Below are 21,947 nucleotides of genomic sequence, written 5' to 3' on the forward strand. Positions count from 1 at the left end.
TGCGCAAGGGCGGTTTCTCTTTAGAACTCGGCCAGATAGAGCCTGTTGTGTGCACATGAAACATGGCAGGGAGGGCCTCAGGTTAAAACGCTGTCTGTGACAATGTAATGTAAGGAGTACAAACCAAAACAAATGCGGGAGTCAGATTTTCGCTTCCTGTTGAACGCGATGTTAAAACCTACTTCTTCCACGCCTACACCTAACCAGCTATGCCAGCATGTGCGTTTGTGACATCCTGGCGTTGGTTGGTTGTTGTCTAAAAATAACCAGGTGGGGCGCCATCACCCCAAGTGCATTTGTTGACATCACAGGAGGAGTATTGCAAAATGTAAAGAGCAGATATCTGATCAAATTTTGTATACAGAACCTTTAAAATTTCACATAATTAGCCCATATCATAAGAACATGGGACCGTGTGTTATAATGTAACTAACCAGATGAATTTTCACTCTTTGTTTTGGGTGTAGAAATATTGCATTAACACGCATTTTGAACAACCACAATCAGACAACTCGTCCTATGCCATAATTTAAATTACATATGATCCAATCTCATTTGCACAGCTGTGTAAATAGCGATAGATGTTTGCACGACTTCTGTAGAAGAAAGGCTCATTCATTCATTCATTCATTCATTCATTCATTCATTCATTCATTCATTCATATCCCAGTGTACACAGGGCGGGAGGTGTGGTGGATCCTTGAAAGGTTGACAGACTATTACTAGACAGTAATTTCAACGAAAACAACAGAGGCTGCCTAACCACTAACCATGTCATTAACTTTTTATTTTTGAGGGGGATGGGGTGTAAAAAACAAAACAAATCTTAAATAATCTGAGAGATTTTGAGATCAGAACAAATGCCCATACTGTTTGGTCTTTTAACTGTAGATGTAGACAATATTTCGCCGAGAAAACAGTCTAATACTTGATTGTGTTCTACCCTCGCTCATCTCCTCAAGTCACCTGGGCCGCCCTGTCTTCACCCTTCTCCTCTCCTTGAATCATCTAGAGCAAATATGATCTTGTCAGTGACTGTGTGTCTATTGATCGATATAAGGTGGCCAAAAAGAGTAATGATAGACTTGTACTCTGCTGTATTCTATCACAGTTTCCGAAAGTCACACTATTCACACTCACCACCTCTAAGTCACCTGTGCCTGCCCTTTTTCCAGCGTCCTCCACACCTTCTGCCTCCCTCTCTGTCATTTGGTAAACCACTGAATGCTGTTACATGATGGATAGCTGTAACAATAAGTGAATAGAGACTGCTGCCCACTGATACTGTCGATACTTTATGAATATTGGGGTGTGTACTTGTAGCCCCCAAAGAATAATGTAATCACACCCCAGGTCTGAGCACTTCTCCACCATACCTCGACACGCCGTAGCAGCCAAAACTCCAGCCAAGCAAAGAGGCTCCCCAGGTTCACCACCACAGCTTCCACCAGCTCTCCCTGGATCCGAGGACATCCCTTGGATCAGCTTCCACTGTTGCTTTCCGCCACGTCGATCAGCCGGATCCCTATCCTCGTCACCACCAGTTTCCCACCTGCCCAACCCCTACCTTTGTTCCCTATTCTCCGCTGGTACTCAGATAAGTGTTTGTTAAAGAGGTTAGCTTCGTTGCTAGCATTTATTTGGTGTGTTTTTGGCGTGTAGCCTTTCAGTCAGTCTGAGAGTGATTTTGTAATTCTGTAGTGTGTTTTTGGCATGTAGCCCTTCAGGTTGTAATTCTGTGTGCAATGAATGGTGGTAGGTAAATTGTGTTTCTGGTCTTTGACCATTCTGTCCGTGTTGAGGCTCTTAATTCATACACGCTGTCGTGTCTGAGCTTCATTCAGTTTTTCATCAGTCAGTATTAAGCTTGTAATTTTGTTATTCGTGTTCTGGTCGAACTTATTCGACAATTCAGTTTTCGTTTTCATTTCCACCCTCCTAGCTAGGTATTACCTTGTGCAGGTCGTGTGTGATTTTGGTTTTGTAAAGTCTATTCTGTAATAAACACTCGTAAAACTCCGCTTGTTGCTGTGTCTTGTTGTCTCGCACTTGAGCCTCTAAACACCCCCCGTAACACTTTTATTGGCATTAAAACGGGTTGGGCTGGTGTGAACATTTTCAAACTGGTTTCATATTAAGCCGATCACCGAACCCATTTACCAAATTTTACCAGGTGTTTTTCATAATTCAGCAGTCAATGCTAAGTGGAACATAACGGCTCAGTGTCCCAGCAGAAAGCGAATATCTATCACTTTGCATCATGTAACACCAGAGCACTCTGTCCACACTGAAACCATTTAATATGACCTTCTGTTTCTTCATGTAAACAAACCGCACAGCTATCAGCTGTGCACTCGAGAACAGTCAGGAGAAACACTTAAAAGATGGAAGTAGCCTACCTGCTTTCTTCCTATGTTTGTAATGTCCTGGCTCGGCAGTAAATTACATACAACTAAAAGCACTACTTGCTCCATCAGTAAGTATACAAACATATTATATTGATCATGATGTCATATTGCTTATTACTAATGCAATTTGAGTTGGGTTTGGCACTGTGGCTTAGGCTACTTTTAAAATTGCTAGAATGCGACATAATGCCAAATGCCAGTTCAGCCTGTTTGCATAAATCAAACCGCTCTGAGCTCACACATCAGACCAGCAAAACCAGAAATCGACCTTACTCTAGTATTAAATAACATCTAATTTTAAATCAATTCAAATAAACACATTTGGATCATGATTGGTGGTGCTGGTAAATTATGTACTTGAGGTGATCTGACAGGGCTGAGCTGGACATCAGATTTAGGAATGACTGTAATACAATATATGTAAAGTATTGCATATGGAGGTAAAGACTGTAAATAAAGTCGAGGTAAAATTTGAATTTGTCTTTGTGACACTGATGTAACTGATATTCTAGCACCAGGGTGTGTCCTTCATCCCTCTCCGTCACGGTGGCTGCTTCCTTCCCCTCATCCCTCAGCAGGCGAATGTCACACAGTGAAATGTGAACGGGACTGCAGACCTTGACAGCCCGTCTGATAGCTGCTAAGTATCGAGCCACTGAACACTGAGCAGTTATCCCTCTGCCCACCAACTCTAATGCTGACCACAGCAGCAAATGGGCCATTGACATGCACATAATCCTTACATTAAGAGAGGTTAACAAGAAGTCAACTGCTTTAATCCCAAAATGGGAACACTTAGTCATGTACCAATTATACTGCTATTGTTAGGTAGAAAATCATAAAAATGGTAAGAGATTTAACAGCATGTTGATGGATAATATGTATTTTTTTGAGTGTCTAATTCTAATGGGATTTGAAAAGGTTTCATAAGAGCAGGAAGAGAATTGTCTCTTCTGCAGTGCACCATGTAATCCTCAAGGCATTAGCATTAAAATAACAAACAGGAGTTTTGACAGAACAAAAACAACAAAGCCCTTGAATATAAATAGCAAATGTCATAAAGCCTTAACTCTTTAACACCCACTCTACTTGTTGGCAGCTATGTACCTAAATCAGAACAAATGCAGTGACTTTGGACATAAAGTTTTCAAGGATTTAAAACGCTGTTGGATTTGACAGACTGCTTTAAAAGGTCAAAGCTAGGTTAAACTATATAACAATTTAAATTACACATTTAACATTGTCACATAATTGGTTTATTTGTAATCCCTTCATCCAGGTATTGTCTGTGCTTTTTAGTTTCTCTCTCTCTCTCTCTCTTTTTGAAATACAAATTTTCAGGTAATGTACTTTTTTACTAATTTCTTGCAAATCATTCATTTTTGTTTTGTTGCTCAATGCCTTCTTCCCATGCTTTTGAAAGAAAACAATACTGTTTTCCCAGGTTTCAAATGGTTAAAGTTTCAGTATAATAATATTTCTTCTCAGTGATCAAATGACTGTTTGTAGTACTATATCTGTTGCTGGTAGCGACAATGCTAACAGGTAAGCAGGTGGACCTAAACTCAAAAGACAGTTGGCAACGGGAACTCAAAAGATTTTTTTTTTTAATTTAAAGTAAAAAGCAATAGAACATTACACTATCAAATCAACCAGGACTTAAATACAAACCTGACTGATGAGGGGATGAAGTGCAGCTGGAGAAAAAGAAGAACAGGCAGAGAGCTGATTGGCTGAGAGAAACTGAGGCGTAGGGAAGGATTAACGAGGCTTATGCAGGGCAGGTGTGTAACTGGACAAATGAAGGAACACAAGAGGGGAAAACACAGACTGTGTCCGAAACCACCTACTACACTGGCAGTATGTCCTGATTTGGTCAAAATGCAGTATGCAGTATGTGAACAAAAGCGATAAATGCCATAAATACCCAGATGTCATACCGATTCAGAAAATTCTATTCTAACTAATATCTTGCCGTTTTCATGATATTTCTTTCTAAGTCCCTCAATGCCTTTTATCCCTATGTTTTCAAAAGAAATTAAATCAATTTGCCAATACTGACAGGTGACAGGAGTCTGAACAGAGCACAAGAAAAATGATGTTGATCCAGGTTTCAAAGTGTTAAACAGACACTTAAACCAGTATTCCCAAAAGCCAGAAGGAATCAGGACACAGCAGACTGTGACAGCCTGTAACTTTCCTATTTTAATAAAGTTCTCAGGCTGCGGTCGAATGCCTCTTTTTGCTTAGGAAGGTTCCTAACTGAGTGAGATGAACCGGAAGTACCTGAGCGGCTTCCACAAAAAGAGCTGTTTGAATTCTCCTAATATTAAGGAAAGATGCGTCAAGGCTTCCTTTATAATCTCTTTTAGCATAGGATACACTGGACCATCCTTTACCAAAGGAAAGGAGAGAATCCGCCCCACAGTTCTTTGCGGTGAGAACTTTTAAAGTGACGCGTCGCATCGAATACACCACAGATCCACAGTCTGTATGAGCTGAATAACTTTAAAACACGATCACGTCAATATGGAGCTGTTTACTAAGCTGTGTGCTGCTTCTTAAGCTGTACACAAGCTCATAATCACATCTCTGTCGTGAATTTAGGCTAAAGGCCTATGTTTATCAAAAAACATATCTGTTATAATATATTATCTGTTTTATATATATATATATATATATATATCTATATATATCTTATATTCTCATTTTGTTATTGTATTTTAATTAATTTTATGTGTTTTTAATATTTACTATTGACTGTTCTCTCTAATAAAGCCTCTAGCAAAAATATAGTGCCAATAAACATCTATAGCCTATAAGATTAGATTCAGCACATTAACCAGAACAAGAGGGAATGTTTTAAGACAACTGATGTTTCCAATTTTTCACGTTTGAAATGTAAAAATTATCAGATGTGCAGTCGTGGATCTAACACGTCGTACATATTTTCATATTTATTGGGTTATTTTCATGAAATCATATAAGGATTCATGATGACAATTATGAAGGGAAAAGGAGGGTGAGTGTCAGCAACCAACTCGTGTGACAACGTTACATTTTACTTGTGTGACTGGCAGCCTATATTACTCTTTATTTTTGATTCTCACCTTGGTAATTATGTAATATTTTTCACCAGGTTGTCCTCATTTAGCCTATATAACGTGCATTAAACAACATGGCGAGTACGCACAGATCGAGGTAGGCTGGATTAAGATAATAATGACAACAATAACAATATTATTAATAATAATTATTATTGTCATGATCATAATGGTAATACTCAGTGTTTATGGCACACATTTTAAGAGCCACATTACGTAACACTTACGTAAAAAACCTTTTTGCTGCACACAAACCAATCCAGTGAGGATGTGCTTTTTGTAGTCCATTATGTGAATATTGTGGTTTCATCACAGCAGACCCACGTCAATAACATCTGCTGTCGCATCATAACAAAGCCAAGGAGAAGTTCAGTCAGATTCTCTAAACACCGCGACTGTCTTTGCCTAAGTCCTTATGAATTCTCCTTCACATCTTTCCTTGACCTCCTGACTTTTTCTCTGAAGTTTAAGGAAAAGTGGTTAGGAAAGGAGATTATTTGACCTTTTCGACCACGACCTTTGTTTCCAGCAGCAGAAGTAAGCTGTTTTTACCCCAAAAGCTCTAAAAACTAGCTGCACAAAATCTTCCCAGAACCACACACACAAGACAGAGAATTTAGCAGCTACCTGATGTGGGTGGAGACCAAAACAAAGTTAAAAGGAGATGAGTGGATTTTATGTTGTCGAGAAAAATGACTCCAAATGAATTCTAAAATTGGTCTATTTCTGTTAAAACATTCACCTTATCAACTTTATAAAGTGATGCAGACCAAATGGCAGAAGAAAATGTTGTGTGGTGTATTATGCTCCGTTTCTTAAGGTTCTTATTTCGGTTAGGCAAGGAGGCCTCAAGGTCAAAGGTCTAGGGATGGTTAGGCCTGGGAGCCAAGTGTGCAGAATACTGGCACCAGGCTAAAAGTAACATGGAATGAGGCTCCTTTCACAAAAGGACATATTTGTGGGGTCTTTACTGGCTTTACTGGCTTTAAGGACAAATGTATTGATGCCTGTACCTATATAAGAGACTTGCATGAGCTGTAAGATAGAGAGATTTGCATTGGTCCTGAATCCTCTCCCAGGCAGACCATGGTGCCTGGTGGATGCTGAACTTTGTTGTAATAAATTGATTATTATGCAACCAAGTCAGTGTCCACGGAGGTTTTTTCATCTTCCACACATCATTGCTACTTAAGAAACAACTACAGATGCCTTTCTGTTTTTACAAACCCCTGAACATTACACTTGTACATTTGACATGTATCATATCTGCATTTTTGAGACCAACAGACAACACAGCTGGTTGGCTTTAGTGACAAGTTGCTGTTTGTTGTTATATAATGCTACAAAACATTTCCAAGTGTGCTACACTGTAATGAGAAAGTGAAACAAGAGCTGTAGAGAAAGTGCTCTGTCCCAGAAAGCATTAGGCCCCTGCTGAGGGGGAGCTGCACTTACGATAAAATTACTCTGTTTTTTTCTTGATTGTAACATAAAACTCATGGCCATCATCAGCCTCTAAATGACCAAAGTCACTTTAATGTCAACTCATACACACAGAGCAGGTCAAAAATGAGGTGTTGTACTGTACAGCGCCAATGATTCTATAGAAGCATGAAATAGATATTGATCCCATTGTGTGCTTCTGTTTTCTTCAGCATCTTCTTTCAAGCAGGGGTTGTAAATTGTTAGACATATAGTATAGCCAAGGGTAATTACCCGCAAAGGACTCCACTTATATTTTCTTTGATTTTGTGACAACTACAGTTCATGGTAAAAGTACAAGTTAACTTTCCCATATTCAGCGATGAATGAGATATTTTTAAAATTAACTTTTGACGACTTTTAAGGTTAGTTTGCAAAATAGAAAAAAATGGGTTTTTTTGTGAATAATGAACTGTTTTCATTATAATCTAATATTTATACCACAATGCAGAATAGTTTGACAGCACTTTGTAGATGCAGCATCCATCAGCAGTGCACAGTCCTCAGCAAGTGCATCTTGTCTCTGGAGCAGAAAGGTTTTTATATGCAAATAACCAATATCAGGGATTCATATAAATTTGATAGGATTATGAAATCCAACATTATCAGTCAGCGCGCTGTTAGGACTCACATCAAACTTGTCAAAGTCAAAGGTCGAGAGAAATAACAGCAATCTGGCAATATTTTTAAAGTTCTGTTTATGTTCAACACATAATTGATATGTTATATGTTATTCAAGGGCACTGCTCAGTCAAGCAAATAGATATAACCTGAATAGATCTGGCATTTTTCTGCGTGTTAAAATGGAACACAGATGTGTTCCAGTGTTTAATTTTTCACCTATAAAATTAGTTCACCATTGCAAAAGACAGCAGCTCAGCTGCAAAGTTAGAGTTCCATTTTGTGTACTGTATGTCTGCTAAAATGAGGACCAGGGCCAAACATTTCAGAAACTATTCACTGCTGTTCAGATTTACTGATGTGAAAGGAAATAAGTGCCAAATTATGTAATACAGTTGTTGAATATGTCAGTCTGTTTCTTCTTTTTGGGAAAAGAGAGATAGTTAGTGTCATATGCACAATGGGGCTTCAGCCTACGCACAGTGCCCTTTGTTATCACTGTGCATTTTCTGCAGATGATGAGAACACAATGCTTCTTGACCCACTTGGACCACTTTGCAGGAATGCTGCTTCATGCTGGCAATGACATTTAAAATCACAATCCTCATTGTTGAAGGAGCTGAGCCCTGATGCAGCCCCTTCAGTAAATGGTCAAAACAGTCTCGTTTCCTCTGGCTTTTTCCAAGACAGTTTGCTGCTATTCTGCAACTATTAAAGGAATCCAGCTCAATTAAATTTAAGAAAAATATACAATGAATGTCTATAGTATATCATAATGATTGCATTTATTACACATTGTAATGCAATCAGACAGTTCATGAGGGAATGTGCTACTATGTTACTCTTTGTTTGTAATCAGATGTCAGTGACACTTATAAATGTTTATGTAACGAGGAAGACTGAACAGGTATAAAATCCTTAATGCTGTGATTCTCACTCGTCACTTCAAATGTTTCTTTCAATACCCGAGTGGTTATATTACCTCAGTGACGCCAAAGATCACTCTTAAAGGTTTGCAGTGTGGGTGTGGATGTGGGCACTGGGCTATGAATCAACAAAGATGTTATGTAATTTCTGTTATTGTACCTTTTATTTTGCATTACTGTAAGGAAAATACTGTAGCCTTGGTTATAATATATATATATTTTTTGGTTAAAGAAAGTTAATAATAGATATTATATATAGATATTATTAATAGATATTAATAGATATAAACAAAGCGCCTCAAAAGCTGCTGTGGCTCAAAAGTTTGGAATATACATTTTTCTATTATACATTATTTTTCCTTAAACTGTATATATATATATATATATATGTTCTTGTCTACTCCTTTTCTGTTTCTATCTAGTGTTCTATTCTATCTACTCTCTGTTGTCCACTCTAGTCTAGTTGAGTTTCACCACTGTGTCCATGTCACAGGGACTAAGTCATTAATCTAAATGCGTTTAAAGTGGAATCAGTTCTGCCACTAGATGGAGGTCAGCCTTGTGTGAAATATGTTCTTTCTGTTATATATATAGCTGAAGACTGTGTGTGTGTGTGTGTGTGTGTGTGTGTGTGTGTGTGTGTGTGTGTGTGTGTGTGTGTGTGTATATGTATATATGTATATATGTATGTATGTATGTATATGTATGTGTGTGTGTGTGTGTGTGTGTGTGTGTGTGTGTGTGTGTATATATGTGTGTATATATATATATATATATTTACACTCATAGTTTTGATGCCTGATGCAGTGAGAATCTACAATGTAAATAGTCATGAAAATAAAGAAAACACATTGAATGAGAGAAGGTGTGTCCAAACTTTTGGCCTGTACTATATATATATATATATATATATATATATATATATATATATATATATATATATATATATAGAGAGAGAGAGAGAGAGAGAGAGAGAGAGAGAGAGAGAGAGAGAGATAGACTATAATATAATTAATTGTAATAGTGATGTTATATGGATCAATAATGTAAGAACTACTCTTTAATCGACAATATAATGATGTTTTTCTGTCTGACCTCAGTCTGCATCACAACCTAAGCAATAGTTATAATATACAGTGAGTTCCAGTATTATGGTGTATTGTAGTTCTACATGTGGTTTGTCCAAGTGATGTTGCCATACTACTGTGGGTAAGTGCAATAGGTAATCAGTGTCAGTGTGCTGTCCCTCTATTTTTATCACTTTCAAATGTGTTAAAAACTGGAAAACTGAAATATAATTATATTACTGCAATTGGTATGTCTTATAAAGTGTTAGTATGATATAAAAATGTCAAAAAGTGCCATTATAACTCATTCTATGGCGTGTCATCAGCCATAGTGTTGTATGTTGTTAGAAAGAAATTCATCATATAATGTTATAAAATAAAAAAGTGTGTTTCTCATGCAATGCTCAATCATGTGCTGGCTCCCTAAAATGGTGCTCAGTTATCAAAACTTTGACAACCCCTGATCTAAGATTTTTGTTTTGAAATGCTTCCAAATGGTCAGTTTAGCTGATATATTTCTAAAAATTGATTGAAAATGCCCCCCCCCCAAAAAAAATGTCATATAGGCAATCAGAGTTCTGAGAATAACATTGATATATCTCAAATCAATCTGGCAATAAATGTCCGTGTTCCTATATGCAGGAAGCAGCATTTGAAATAATATAGCATTCTAATTGTAATGCATCCTCTGAGCTGTGAAGAAAATCTAATTAGTATTTTAATAGAAGATCGTATATTATCTCTTATTCATTACCTCTCTAATAGTTTATATTATATTCTGATAACGTATAAGAAGTTGCAAGGCGCGTTATGATGATCCTCAGGGATCAGTCCTAGGTCCTCTTTGACTGCTAATCTCTCTCTGTTTGCTCGGCAAAACAACCATACTGTCTCACCAATGTCTGCTAAGAAAAAGGAAAATCTCTCATGTGTGTTTGTTTATTAACTTTTAATTCAAAGCATCAATTAAACTATTTACAGTCCCCCTAGAATCCAAAGCTTCCCCCCCTTAACATAGGAACAGAGCCAGAAGGTACAAAGCAGGAGAAAACACTTTAGAAAATTAATCCCTCTAAGTGATCATGAAGGAATAAAAGTAGACATTATCTAATAAGACAGGCAAGAGCTTTCATGAGGTTGCACTTCACCTTTGGTTTTATTCTATCATTGTTCTCTAGCTATTGAAAATGAACATATTTTTTTCAGAGCTTATCACTGTCTCAAGGGTCTGTCTGAGCTGAAATAAAAGAGTATTTCATATAAATATTTTCTTTACAGAATGAAAGGCTTTACATTTGATCCTGTTGAAACTGGATAAAATCAAGTAAACAAAACATGTTGGCCTCACACTGAGCATCCACATAAAAACCTGGCTGAAATAAAAATGTTTTGAAATTAACTCATTTATTGCTGTTGTTCAAGTCCGACTGTGATAACCGCTCTCATGTTTAAAGTGAAAATGAAATGATAACTGTTGGGAGTACAGGAGGTATTTCTGCAGTAGGTGTGAAGTGAGCTCTGGTTTGGACATGTACCTTTAACAGTAATGTACACAGAGGAGCACACAGGGGACCAGCCTGTGCCCTTCATTTTCAGCCTCGTCATGCTCTCTCAGCCGCTGAGAGGCACTCTGGTAAGTCACGGTGGATCTGAACAGGATCTGGCAACTAGATAACATTTCATTTTGTTTTTGTTTCTAATCTTCTGTTACTATAGAAACACGGGGGAAATTATTCCTCTTTCTCCATGTACACTATGATGGACCTGTGAGTATTGAAGGCAGAGTACAAAATAATGAAAGCATGTTTAACAACATTCGAAAAAGAAATTAATATTTTTGCTGAAAAAAACAGCCCGTGAACAATATTATTTCTGATGTTTTACACTGGTTTATGGACAGCAACCATCATCCCCTGAACAGCAGTATACGCTCAGTATCTCAAGCTTTCAGGTAACTCATGAATATTAAGATATTTTTATCCTAGTAAATCCCTCTGTCCACTTGGGTCTGGGTGAACAGTGCAATATTTAATGAGGACAATGCATGCCTGTGCAACGCCTGGCCTTTATACAGATTTTACAGAACATACAAAAGTCCATTATCCTTTGTGCTGGCCCTCCATGTTTCGCAGTAATGCCTTATTATCTGCAGCAGCTGAGCACAAGGGGAGTACAATTGTATTGATTGTTGACGCCCTCAAATGGCAAGACTCAAGGGAGCTGTAACAGAAATGTAATTTCTAATGCATGTGCAAGAACTGAAATGTTTTTCATATTGAATGGAAAATGCATGAATGTTAAGAGGTTTAAATCCTGTTTTTTTCTGTGTTGAGCTCCGCTGCGACAAGCAACAGCCTCCAGCTTTTCTTCACTTTTTTTTTTTTTATAAGGAAAAAGGGAACATTTTTTGTGCATTAATACACACACACACACACACACACACACACACACACACACACACACACACACACACACACACACACACACACACACACACAGTCTTCAGCTATATATATAACAGAAAGAACATATTTCACACAAGGCTGACCTCCATCTAGTGGCAGAACTGATTCCACTTTAAACGCATTTAGATTAATGACTTAGTCCCTGTGACATGGACACAGTGGTGAAACTCAACTAGACTAGAGTGGACAACAGAGAGTAGATAGAATAGAACACTAGATAGAAACAGAAAAGGAGTAGACAAGAACATTATAGAATAGAGCAAAATAGACTAAAATTGTACAGAATAAAACATCATGTAAGAGAATAAAAGATAGAGAATAAAAACATAGTAGAAAGGAGCAGCACTGTATTATGCAGCATTCCACACGATAAAATGAAAAAATGAAAAAAGATTTAAGAAAAACTTGACCACACAGGCCTATGTGTAATTTCATTAAAAAAAGCAAATCCCGCTGTACATGACCAAGTGTTTAATTAGAATGGAAGAGCAAAAAATTGCACAACTGCTGTGATATTTTAAATGTAATCATTTCTGAGTGGACAATGGATGGACAAGCCAGTGACATAATGCCATAAAAATGTAAAGATATTAAAATAAGGCAAAATAAAGCTATGAGCAGAGGCGATAACAAAGCAGTGTTATAGCATGGCATCTGAAATAGCCTTGAGTTCTGTCAGATAACACGAAGCATTTCTCTTTAATTTCTGTCCAGACATTAAGAACAGACAGCAGATGTCTTGTGATCCAAATAATGTTTGCAACATAAGCTCTGTGAAATAGGTAGAGAGATTATAGGTTTGCCCAGTATGGTGATATAAATAAATGTATACAGATGACTCAGTTGAATTAATCAACATGAGGTAACTGGATGCCAAATGGCTATTTACAGTGCTCGAAACAGTGGATTAAAATAATTCAGTTTCTTGTGACTCAACATCAAAAAGCTGCACTCCACATTTCCTGCAGCAGCACTGACCCTATGTGATGAGAGCGAGAAATTAGTCCAGAGAGTTGGACAGAGGTGCAAGCATTTGAAGCCTATATGACGCACAAAGGAGCACTGAATGTCATTTTACTTTTCCATTTTTCTGTATCACAAACAGCAAAATGACCTTTCCTCATGTGGTGGGAAGACAACGTTATTACTAAGAGCTGGGAGTTGGTTCCACAGCACTTTTGGCCGTCTCATTAGCTCGTTCAATTTACAATTCCAACACGTCGTTTGAGGTTCAGTATGAGAACAGACAGTTCAAGCATGAAATGTAGAGCTGTTCTCCTTCAGAGTTAATTTGTGAACTCCTTCTAATGGTTTCTGTCTTCATTTGCTCACTTCTTTCTTAAAATAAGTAAGTTTCATAACAACGTTCACGATGCCTGAATTTGCTCCCGCAAGTTTTCTGTCGAACACACCATGTATCCATGTGTTAATTGGCCATTTCATTATCTCATTATGAAATAAACACTGCCGTCTGCTAAAATAGCAAGCCAAACTGAAAATGAAATGTCAGTCCCATGGGGTTTTTGCGCAGATGAGATATACCACCTAAGCACTTATTAGTCATTCATATTGTACTTTTTCCTGTGCAATAGTTAGAAGCAACAAAAAGCAATTTGGAGCTGACAACAATCCCGTAATGGGGGGTTGTCAGTGTGCATGACCAGTGGAATTATTAGACTTGAAGGATACATTGTTTCTTGAGCAGCATGATAGTGTTTAACAGTCCACATCATTAAAATAATCTCCACTTCAGTGAGTGAGAGAACAAACTTGATGAGCCTCAGTTACTTGAATATAAGTTTATTAAAATACAAATCTGGAATCAACGAAGAGATGCAGAGAAAAACTTAAAGTTACATTACATTCGCTAATCTTTATACAGTATGTCCCACACCAGGCTATACAGGAACACATATAATCATGCCACCAGGGAGAAGGCAAAGCAATATCCTGTTTATCATGGGAGTCAGGAAAATCTACAAGGTCCTCACCTTATCTCTACCTCCGGACATCCAGAGCCTCCTTGTGTGCCAAGTGTGAAGGACTCTGAGACATCTCTCAAAATACCAAACCATGGCAAAAAAAACAAACCATACATACCTTCATGTCTAATACATTTCTACCACAAAACTATATATATACTGTGTTATACGGTATGCGGACTTCTAAAAAGGGCCACAGCCAGAATTTTCAATATACCAGGTTCATGAATCCAAAGAGACCAAAAATAAATGTTTTAATACTTTGCACTATGTTTGTCTTATTTATTCAGTTAGTTGCTTAATATATGTTCTAGAGTTTAATTAAAAAGTAGCAGTTGTTTCAAGGAAATTCCTCTGGAAAACATAAACTCTATTCTTTCCCTCAGTACTAAAAAGCTTTATAGCATCTTTTTACTCATTGTTTTGGTTTTACAGTCAACAACTTACTCTCTGCTCTCATAATGTTCAGCAGGCAGGTGTTAACAGTTAAAAAAAAATGAAATAAAAATAAATAAAAAACAATTCCATGTTTCTTAACCTGCTCCAACTGACAGACAATTAGCAACAATTAGCAATTAGCAACTTGGTAGTAAACATGGTGGACCATTTAGAAGCAAAGTGCCAGATAGTTCCCTTGTTAACTGGTGAGGACCAAACATGGAGCTAAAAGGAGAGTTTACAACATTGGACCTCCATCCAATAGAGACATAAAAAGGTTACAAAGGAATGCTAATGTCGCTCCTAGACTCTAGGGGAACCAGGAAAAAGAGGCTCATTGGCTCTGTCTGTTACGCTGACAGTTACACCTAACATTGTATGCTGACAGTTACAGGTAGCCAGCTAAGTGTCTTAACGGTTTATAGTTGTTATGTTTGTTGGACAGGGTCCCACTTAGGAGATGTTTTGGTACAGTGCCTTTATGGGAGGTTTATTGTAGTTGCAAAATATATATAGCCAATATTAGGACTGTTTGCCTGCACTGTTTGTATGTTTTCCTATGAAAATTAATGCACCAAAATTCATAAATGTCCCACTTAATGTTGTGCAAGTAATTTATGTATAGCCAACATATTTCGGAAGGCTGTGATCATATGAACAATACACTGTGGGATGCAGATTTGTAGGATACCATACAAACCATTGTATAAATTGCAATGTGTGTGGTCATCTGGGACTGCAAACCTAATGGTGTGCCGCTGCACATCACATTAAGTTTGTCATATCAAAGGTGAGAGGTCACTTGTGTTCATGCTTCTGCTGCCCTCATGTGGCCAAAAATCTGTTATAAAGGTTTGTCTTAATAACAAACATTTCAACTTCGCCTAATTTTCTTACCAAATTACAAGTTCTTTCCACGGAACTTCATAGAAAATGTTAACAATGGACCTGTAAAATTAGGCATATTTGTCCACGCATAAAAATCTAGTGTCAAAATTATTCATCAGATAATTATTTGTTGATTTACTGGATTTATGAGAATAAAAGAAAGCAAATATGATTATACTGAAAACCCAATTTGTTGAAATCTCCAATTAAAAAAAAATATGATAATACATAATAATAGACCTTGGTGTTGTTAGTGGTAGTAACAGACAAAAAATTAAGTAGAGGACAACATGATTATATATTTGATAAATCTGGCTTATAGGAAAAGTATAGTCTTGTAAACTCTCCAGAATATACCAGTTGCATACCAAAAACAGCAAGTAGAAAACATCAAAATGTCTTTAAACATGCTGATGTTTAAATTACAAAAAACACTGGAAATAAAGCATGTGTTGTGTGCAATGAACCAACTCAAAAATTACATTCAGTTACAAAGAGTAACAATAAACGCTGCGCTGACAAAGCTCAGTACATATGTACTTCCTCAGAATCCCTATTAAGGAAAACGACGGCAGCGTTTTGCAGGTCACCTACATCCCCTGAGTACTCCTGTGGGAGACAGAAAGAAAAATGAGTACAATAATCGCCAAAGCATATCCTTGATATTGCCGTTTATCTTCAAACAGTGTGTAATAGAATAGTGACAGATATTTTAATGGCCACTTACATTGTGCCTTGCTTTTATCATCTTAACTTGTCTCAGCAAAGGATCCTGCTCTAGAAACAGATATTGAGGATCTTTAAGCCACAAATGATAATGCAAATTTTGATATGTAATACTTGTGTAACATTTTATAGACCTATAAGGAGGTCAGCTGTATGAATTTGCTCAGATTTAATATTCAAAGAAATGAGAAGTTGCCTTACTGTGCTGTTTCCACAATTTTCTCACCAAGATGGCCAAGCCCACAAGCAGCATTATAGAAGCACACACCAGCAGAGACTCCAAGATGTGACTAAAACGGACACAAGCACACACTGGTCTGAACAGATAGTCCAGCTTCAAGAGCAGCTCCAGCCTGTGCTGCATCTGTTCTCGTATGACGGCCAAGATGATGACAAATTTCTATTTAACAGCACTTAAAGGCACAATCATAAAGAAGTGCTTCACTCTTACCTGTGACTGTTCCAGGACTTAGTGATGGGTTTGGGTGGAGGCAGGTATGCAACAGACTGTAGGCGTGTAGGTGGGGATGTCACAGACACTGGGGCTGGAGATAAAGATATTATAGCTGAAAAATGATATACAATTATAAGCAAAAGAAAAGAGTTTGTAGCAGCACCCACAGAGATCATAACATCAATATTCTTGATAAGTGACTCGTGATAATCAATACCTTGTACAGCTGGAGACCCAGGAGCCCCCCGCCATCTGTCACAAACACATATTGATTCCTAAAGCTACACTTGGCTGCTTTTCATTTCAGCAGCTGCAGAGTGACGTGAGGAAAAGGCCACATTTTTGCAGATTTGTGCCTCTTTTCATACCTACAAAGCCTGGTTTAAATAGTTTTCAATAACATTCAGGATTTTCAATCAGCAAGTCAGATCACTATCTGAACAACTCCCCATTGTAGACTGATTTGTCTGGTTTCCACTCGCTAGGCTCCACAGATGTTAACAGATCCTTCCAAAACTGGAATCTCATAGTGAGGACTGAGCTTGTGAGATTTAGGGCTGGCTTCGCAAAACAATTGGCGTAGGCAGAGAAAAAAGTATTTTTTCAAAGCTGCATTAATTTTTTTACCAAAAGTTCTGTATGCAACATTCAGAGCATTAAAATAGCAAATATATTTCATTATTATTATTATTATTATTATTATTATTATTATTATTATTATTATTATTATTATGGGCAGAGAATAAAGTAATGCTACCTGTGTGTTGCAATCTGAGCTTCTTTGTTTGTTGTTGTGGCAGATGGTCCAGTCAGACATGCATGTGAGTACCTGTTACAGTGTATCCTACTAGGTGGTCAGTTGCTGTCTCTCTGTACTTTGCTCATACGGCCATTACTACTGATATCAGGAAAGGATCAATGCACCTACCCTCAGGTTCCCCCTTTAGCTCTGTCTTTAGCTCTGTCAGCGCTGTTACTGTTTGGAGCACTGTTTAAAGAACCAGCACTGTTGCCCCAGACTGTAAATCATATACTCCCTTTCCACCAAAATTAGACAGTGCATTTAGGTTTTAGAAACATGGGTTTATCCGCTCGAAATTGGCTATGGACTACTTTCCCATTGCGAGTAGAGCAGAGCTATGTACACGGCTAAGCAGCAGACAAGTGTGTGTGTGTGTGCGCGTGTGTGTGTGCAAGGTTTGTTCTGCGTCAGCTTGATGGCACAGACAGGTCGCACAACAAGTAAACAGTAGAAAGCAGCATGGATAGAGGTCTGGGAAAACTATATGCCAGTTACATTATATACTGTATCTCAGTTATTCAGTCTATTTTTCAAACTCGGTGCAGACTAATTACGATAAATGTTTGAGCGCTGCTTGGCAGAGAAAGATAGTAATTAGTGGCAGCATGTCATTGCATCTCGCTGGTTAAGGGGCTAAAATTAGTATGTTCATCCAGGTGGTGTGTTTCCGTCAATTCTGACTGGACCATACTGCAGTCATTTGACCCGGATGTGAATGCTGATTGTACACCTTCCTATTGCATTAAAAAGCCATATGTTCGCAGTGGTTAATTTTTTTTGTGCAGTCAGAATAATCTTTAGATGCACTCTGAATGTCACATACAGCTCCTTTGATCCAAATGAGTATGCATAATGTGAAAGTTGTCACTTAGTGATAAAGAATTATCACCCAGCTTTGCAGCTCCCCTGAAATGAACTGAATATTCTAACATCAAATTTTTGCATTAAATTTCAGCAAATGTTGAGTCATGAGGTTAGTCCTCAATGCATTTGTTTTCCCATTAGAATCACAATAACTTACCTCCTTAACTTTATGCTAATAATGTAACGTCATTCGTCTGGTGCTAATTCGTAGGATATTATACAAATCTTTTATGTTGTAATTATTACTATAAAATGAAAGGATATGTTGATGTTTTTTCATCTTTATTAATAGTTAGCTAGATTATTATAGGCGGATTAATTGTTGGGGTTTTTTTTTGGTCTTCAGGAGTTGATGGCAACAAAAACAGGGGAAGGAAAGTGAATACTGGACTTGTATTTACCAAGAGGCCAGAAACACAGTTTGCTTAATGTTCTGCTGGCCCCAAATGCCAAAAAGATCAATTATTACTGATTTAAATAAAGAGTTTGCCTAGACAGCTTCAGCTATAAATCAAACAAAAAGAAATTGACAAGAAAGGATCATTTGTTATGTTCATTTTTAATTTTAGGGTTACACTGTAAACTTACTGGTTGCTGGTCGGGGTGTGACCAGCACGTGCACGGCCATCTGCTGCTGTCCTGCAGAGCACCAGTACCAGCCCGTATCTCTCATCTGCAGCTTCTTTAAGGTTACAGTGAAAGTCCTAGTTCTGTCATCACTGATGGCCACTGAAGTGTCTTCGTAGCTCCCCTCTGAATCTATCAGCAGACAGGAGCTCCAGTCTCCACTCCGACACCACTTCTTCTCACTCTCTCTGTGGGGAAGCAGTCAGAGGGGAGTCAGTGACGGCTAACTGTCCATCAGACTCTGGCTTGAATCAAAGATTTGGAACAAGCTGATGCTTTAGAAATGTTGATTTAAAAGTGGGGATTCTATGCAGTCTGATGGTAAATACAAGTGACACAACTGTACTATGACAAATGGGGCGATAAAATACCTGTATCTCTCACTGTAGTGGCATTCAACTGTGAGACTACTTCCTTCTTCACCAGTAAGTCGGCTTTTCGACACTGACATACCTACAGGAAAAGAAAAGAACCTTAAAGAAGTAATTCAGCAACATAAAAAGGCTCCTTACATAAAACTAGGATGTCTATAAAGTAGAAAGAGGCAAATACTTTTAAATTGTTGCTACATGACCAGAGAATTAAGAAAAAAAGGACAGTGGCATTCGCTTTTGCTAAAGAGGTAGAAACCCTACAACTACGTGAATGCACTGCGCTGCAATGTGAACTCGTCCATTTGACAAGTCAGCTGGCTGGAAACAATCACACTTTTATTAGAGCTAAACAGTATGATGAAATGTGTTTCTGAAAAACGTTTGGGAGAGAAATGTGCAACTTAGTAACAGAATCTTGGTTTAATTTGATCAGCGCTGCTTAGTTTACCATTTTCATCTCAGTTTTTTCGGCCTACATGTTACTTCCTGTTCACAAACTCTTGCTATTACAGCTAAATAGTGCATTAAAATATGTTTTAAATGACATTTTAGGCACTGGTTAGTTTTACCATTTGATCTCAGTTTTTGTAGTCTTTTTTTTTTTCGCAATACAGCAAACAGTAAGGCGTCCACTTCTTGTTCACAATTTCTCATATTACAGACAGTTCACTAAAGTATGTTTCAGAGGAAATTTTGGCTGAGAAATTGGCAATACAAAGGTTGGTTTGTATCTTGAATCTGAATCTTGGTTTGTATTTGATCAGCACTGCTTAGTTTTACTGTGTGATATCACTTGTTGTAGTTTTTTCACAATACAGGAAACGGTAAAGCACCCACTTCTTGTTCACAAACTCTCATATTACAGCCAAACAGGGCACTAAAATATGTTTCTGACAACATTAGAGGCAAGAAATGTGCAGTCTAGTAACAGAATCTTGGCTGATATATATTTGGGTAGCGCTGCTTAGTTCTACTGTTTGATCTCAGATTTTTTGCCCCCCCTTTTTTTTATTGTGCAGGAAGCAGTATGCCGCCCACTTCCTGTTCACAAATTCTCATATTACAGCCAAGCAAGGCACCAAAATATGTTTCTGAGGACATTTTTGAGAAATTGGCATTACAGTAACAGAATCTTGGTTAATACTGGAACAGCACTGTCAAGTTTTACTGTTTCAGTCCAAGTTTGAGTGTGTGTATGTGTATGTGTATGCGTATGTGTATGCGTATGAGAGAGAGAGAGAGAGAGAGCGGTGTTTCTGCCTCTTGATCTGCATCTGTACACTTTGTGTCCGTGGTGGTGGCATGGGTGGTAAGCAATATTTATTTTTTCAATGGGGATCAATAACCAGTCATCAGTTCATAAATTACTCATAACTCACCATGAATAACCTTGATATTGGTGAAAGCAACATCATCAGAGTGCCACACACCACCTATCTCCACGCCACACATGTACCACCCAGAGTCCCCCTCCTTCAGGTCGTTCATGGTCACGGTGAACACCAGCTGGACCTGGTCATCAAAAATGCTCACTTTCTTCTTAGCTGAATCGGCTGAAGGGGGCTCATCCGTCCGAGCTAAACTGGTGCAGAATTCCTTCATCTTCCCCCGACACCAATATTTTACATAGCTGGCATACTGAGGCTCGTAATGACATGGGACTGTGAGGGGCTGACCCTCCATGACTGATAGCTCTCCCTCGGTGGTTATCCTGCAGAGGAAGGCTGATGGAAAGTGGAGATGATTGAATGTTTAGTTTTAAACTTTCAGTCAGCAGACATTTCTAATCTATGATCGAGGAAACAGGGAAAGTAGCTTTTGGTTTCAATTGTAACCAAAGACCACTTTAAAACTTCTCTCTCCATACTTTCAAAATTGGATTATCCCTCTATAATAGAGATTTTGGGGGACAAATATAACAGGCCTTTGGAGACTTAAATAAACATAAAACATACACTCATGCCAAGGGACAAACTGTACTTGGAAGATTTAAAAAAAAAAAAAAAAACCTTTCTGGCTCTGGCAGAAAATCACTTTAACAACCTTTCTTTGCCTTGCTTTCAACAAATGATTAATACAGAAGAGCAATAAAAGGGTAAAGAGAAGTGAAGCATAAGCAACACCGTATAGTGTAGCAGTTTTTGCCAAGAGCACAGTCATAGTGAAGGGGTGGAATCATAGGCATTAATCATTCATTTTTCCATCAATTATCTGCAGAAAAAAAGTCATACTGGACAATTTTTAGAAGTATATGATCTTAGTTGTTACCTGGGATCCATGTTAACAGGCTGAGGGCAAATATAAAGAGCTGCTGCATGTTTCACCGTCAGTTTTACCAAGTGAACTCCCACCCCTGTGTTAACGCAGACTCAAAGTTCCGGAAAGCCCATTTCCCCCTCGGTCATGTGACCATAAGTGGGATCCAGATGTTCCAGATGTTAACCATGTAGTTGCCAGTTGGGAAAGATTTAACAAATGCCTATGGAGCTGTGCTCACTGATGTATAATGCCATGATTTTTCTATGCAGTTCTGTAAATGAGTTGCTTGACTTCCAGGACCTAAAATGTATATCCCTCCAGCTTTTGTCTTTTTCTCTGCTCATGAAATGCCACTGCCATTTAATTCAAAATGTTTAAAAAGTGGGAAAAAAAATCTATAAAACTCGTTGAACTTCTACAAAGTGGCACATTAGCTCTTTGACACCCCCAGGGGATTTAT

General features: G+C 37.9%; 1 protein-coding gene across 2 annotated transcripts; it reads right to left on the reverse strand.

Annotated features, from left to right (window-relative positions):
- Positions 1 to 13,857: 13,857 nt before the first annotated feature.
- Positions 13,858 to 21,626, reverse strand: pigr (polymeric immunoglobulin receptor). 2 transcript variants are annotated; one of them, XM_042497661.2, is made up of 8 exons: positions 21,497 to 21,626; positions 20,608 to 20,952; positions 19,226 to 19,307; positions 18,816 to 19,042; positions 16,559 to 16,652; positions 16,309 to 16,397; positions 16,109 to 16,158; positions 13,858 to 15,990 (listed from the first exon to the last, which is right to left on the reverse strand). In XM_042497661.2, the coding sequence occupies exons 1-8, from the start codon at positions 21,543 to 21,545 to the stop codon at positions 15,907 to 15,909; spliced, it is 1,020 nt and encodes a 339-aa protein (XP_042353595.1). In that variant the 5' UTR covers positions 21,546 to 21,626; the 3' UTR covers positions 13,858 to 15,906. The 2 variants fall into 2 exon arrangements, with proteins under 2 accessions (XP_042353595.1, XP_042353594.1); XM_042497660.2 differs by having other exon boundaries at positions 16,559 to 16,673.
- Positions 21,627 to 21,947: the final 321 nt, after the last annotated feature.

Source organism: Plectropomus leopardus, chromosome 12, assembly GCF_026936395.1.
Source record: "Plectropomus leopardus strain MGB_pleo_1.0 chromosome 12, ASM2693639v1, whole genome shotgun sequence".
Taxonomy (NCBI): Eukaryota; Metazoa; Chordata; class Actinopteri; order Perciformes; family Serranidae; genus Plectropomus; species Plectropomus leopardus.

What these genes read in the sequence shown, in the direction of transcription:
- pigr (XM_042497660.2), bottom strand. Translation starts at nt 21,545, where the DNA reads ATGCAGCAGCTCTTTATATTTGCCCTCAGCCTGTTAACATGGATCCCA. An exon ending in CAATATCAAGGTTATTCATG is followed by an intron (nt 19,308 to 20,607) that starts GTGAGTTATGAG and finishes CTTTTCCTGTAG; the next exon opens with GTATGTCAGTGTCGAAAAGC. An exon ending in CACACCCCGACCAGCAACCA is followed by an intron (nt 16,674 to 18,815) that starts GTAAGTTTACAG and finishes ATCATTTTTCAG; the next exon opens with CTATAATATCTTTATCTCCA.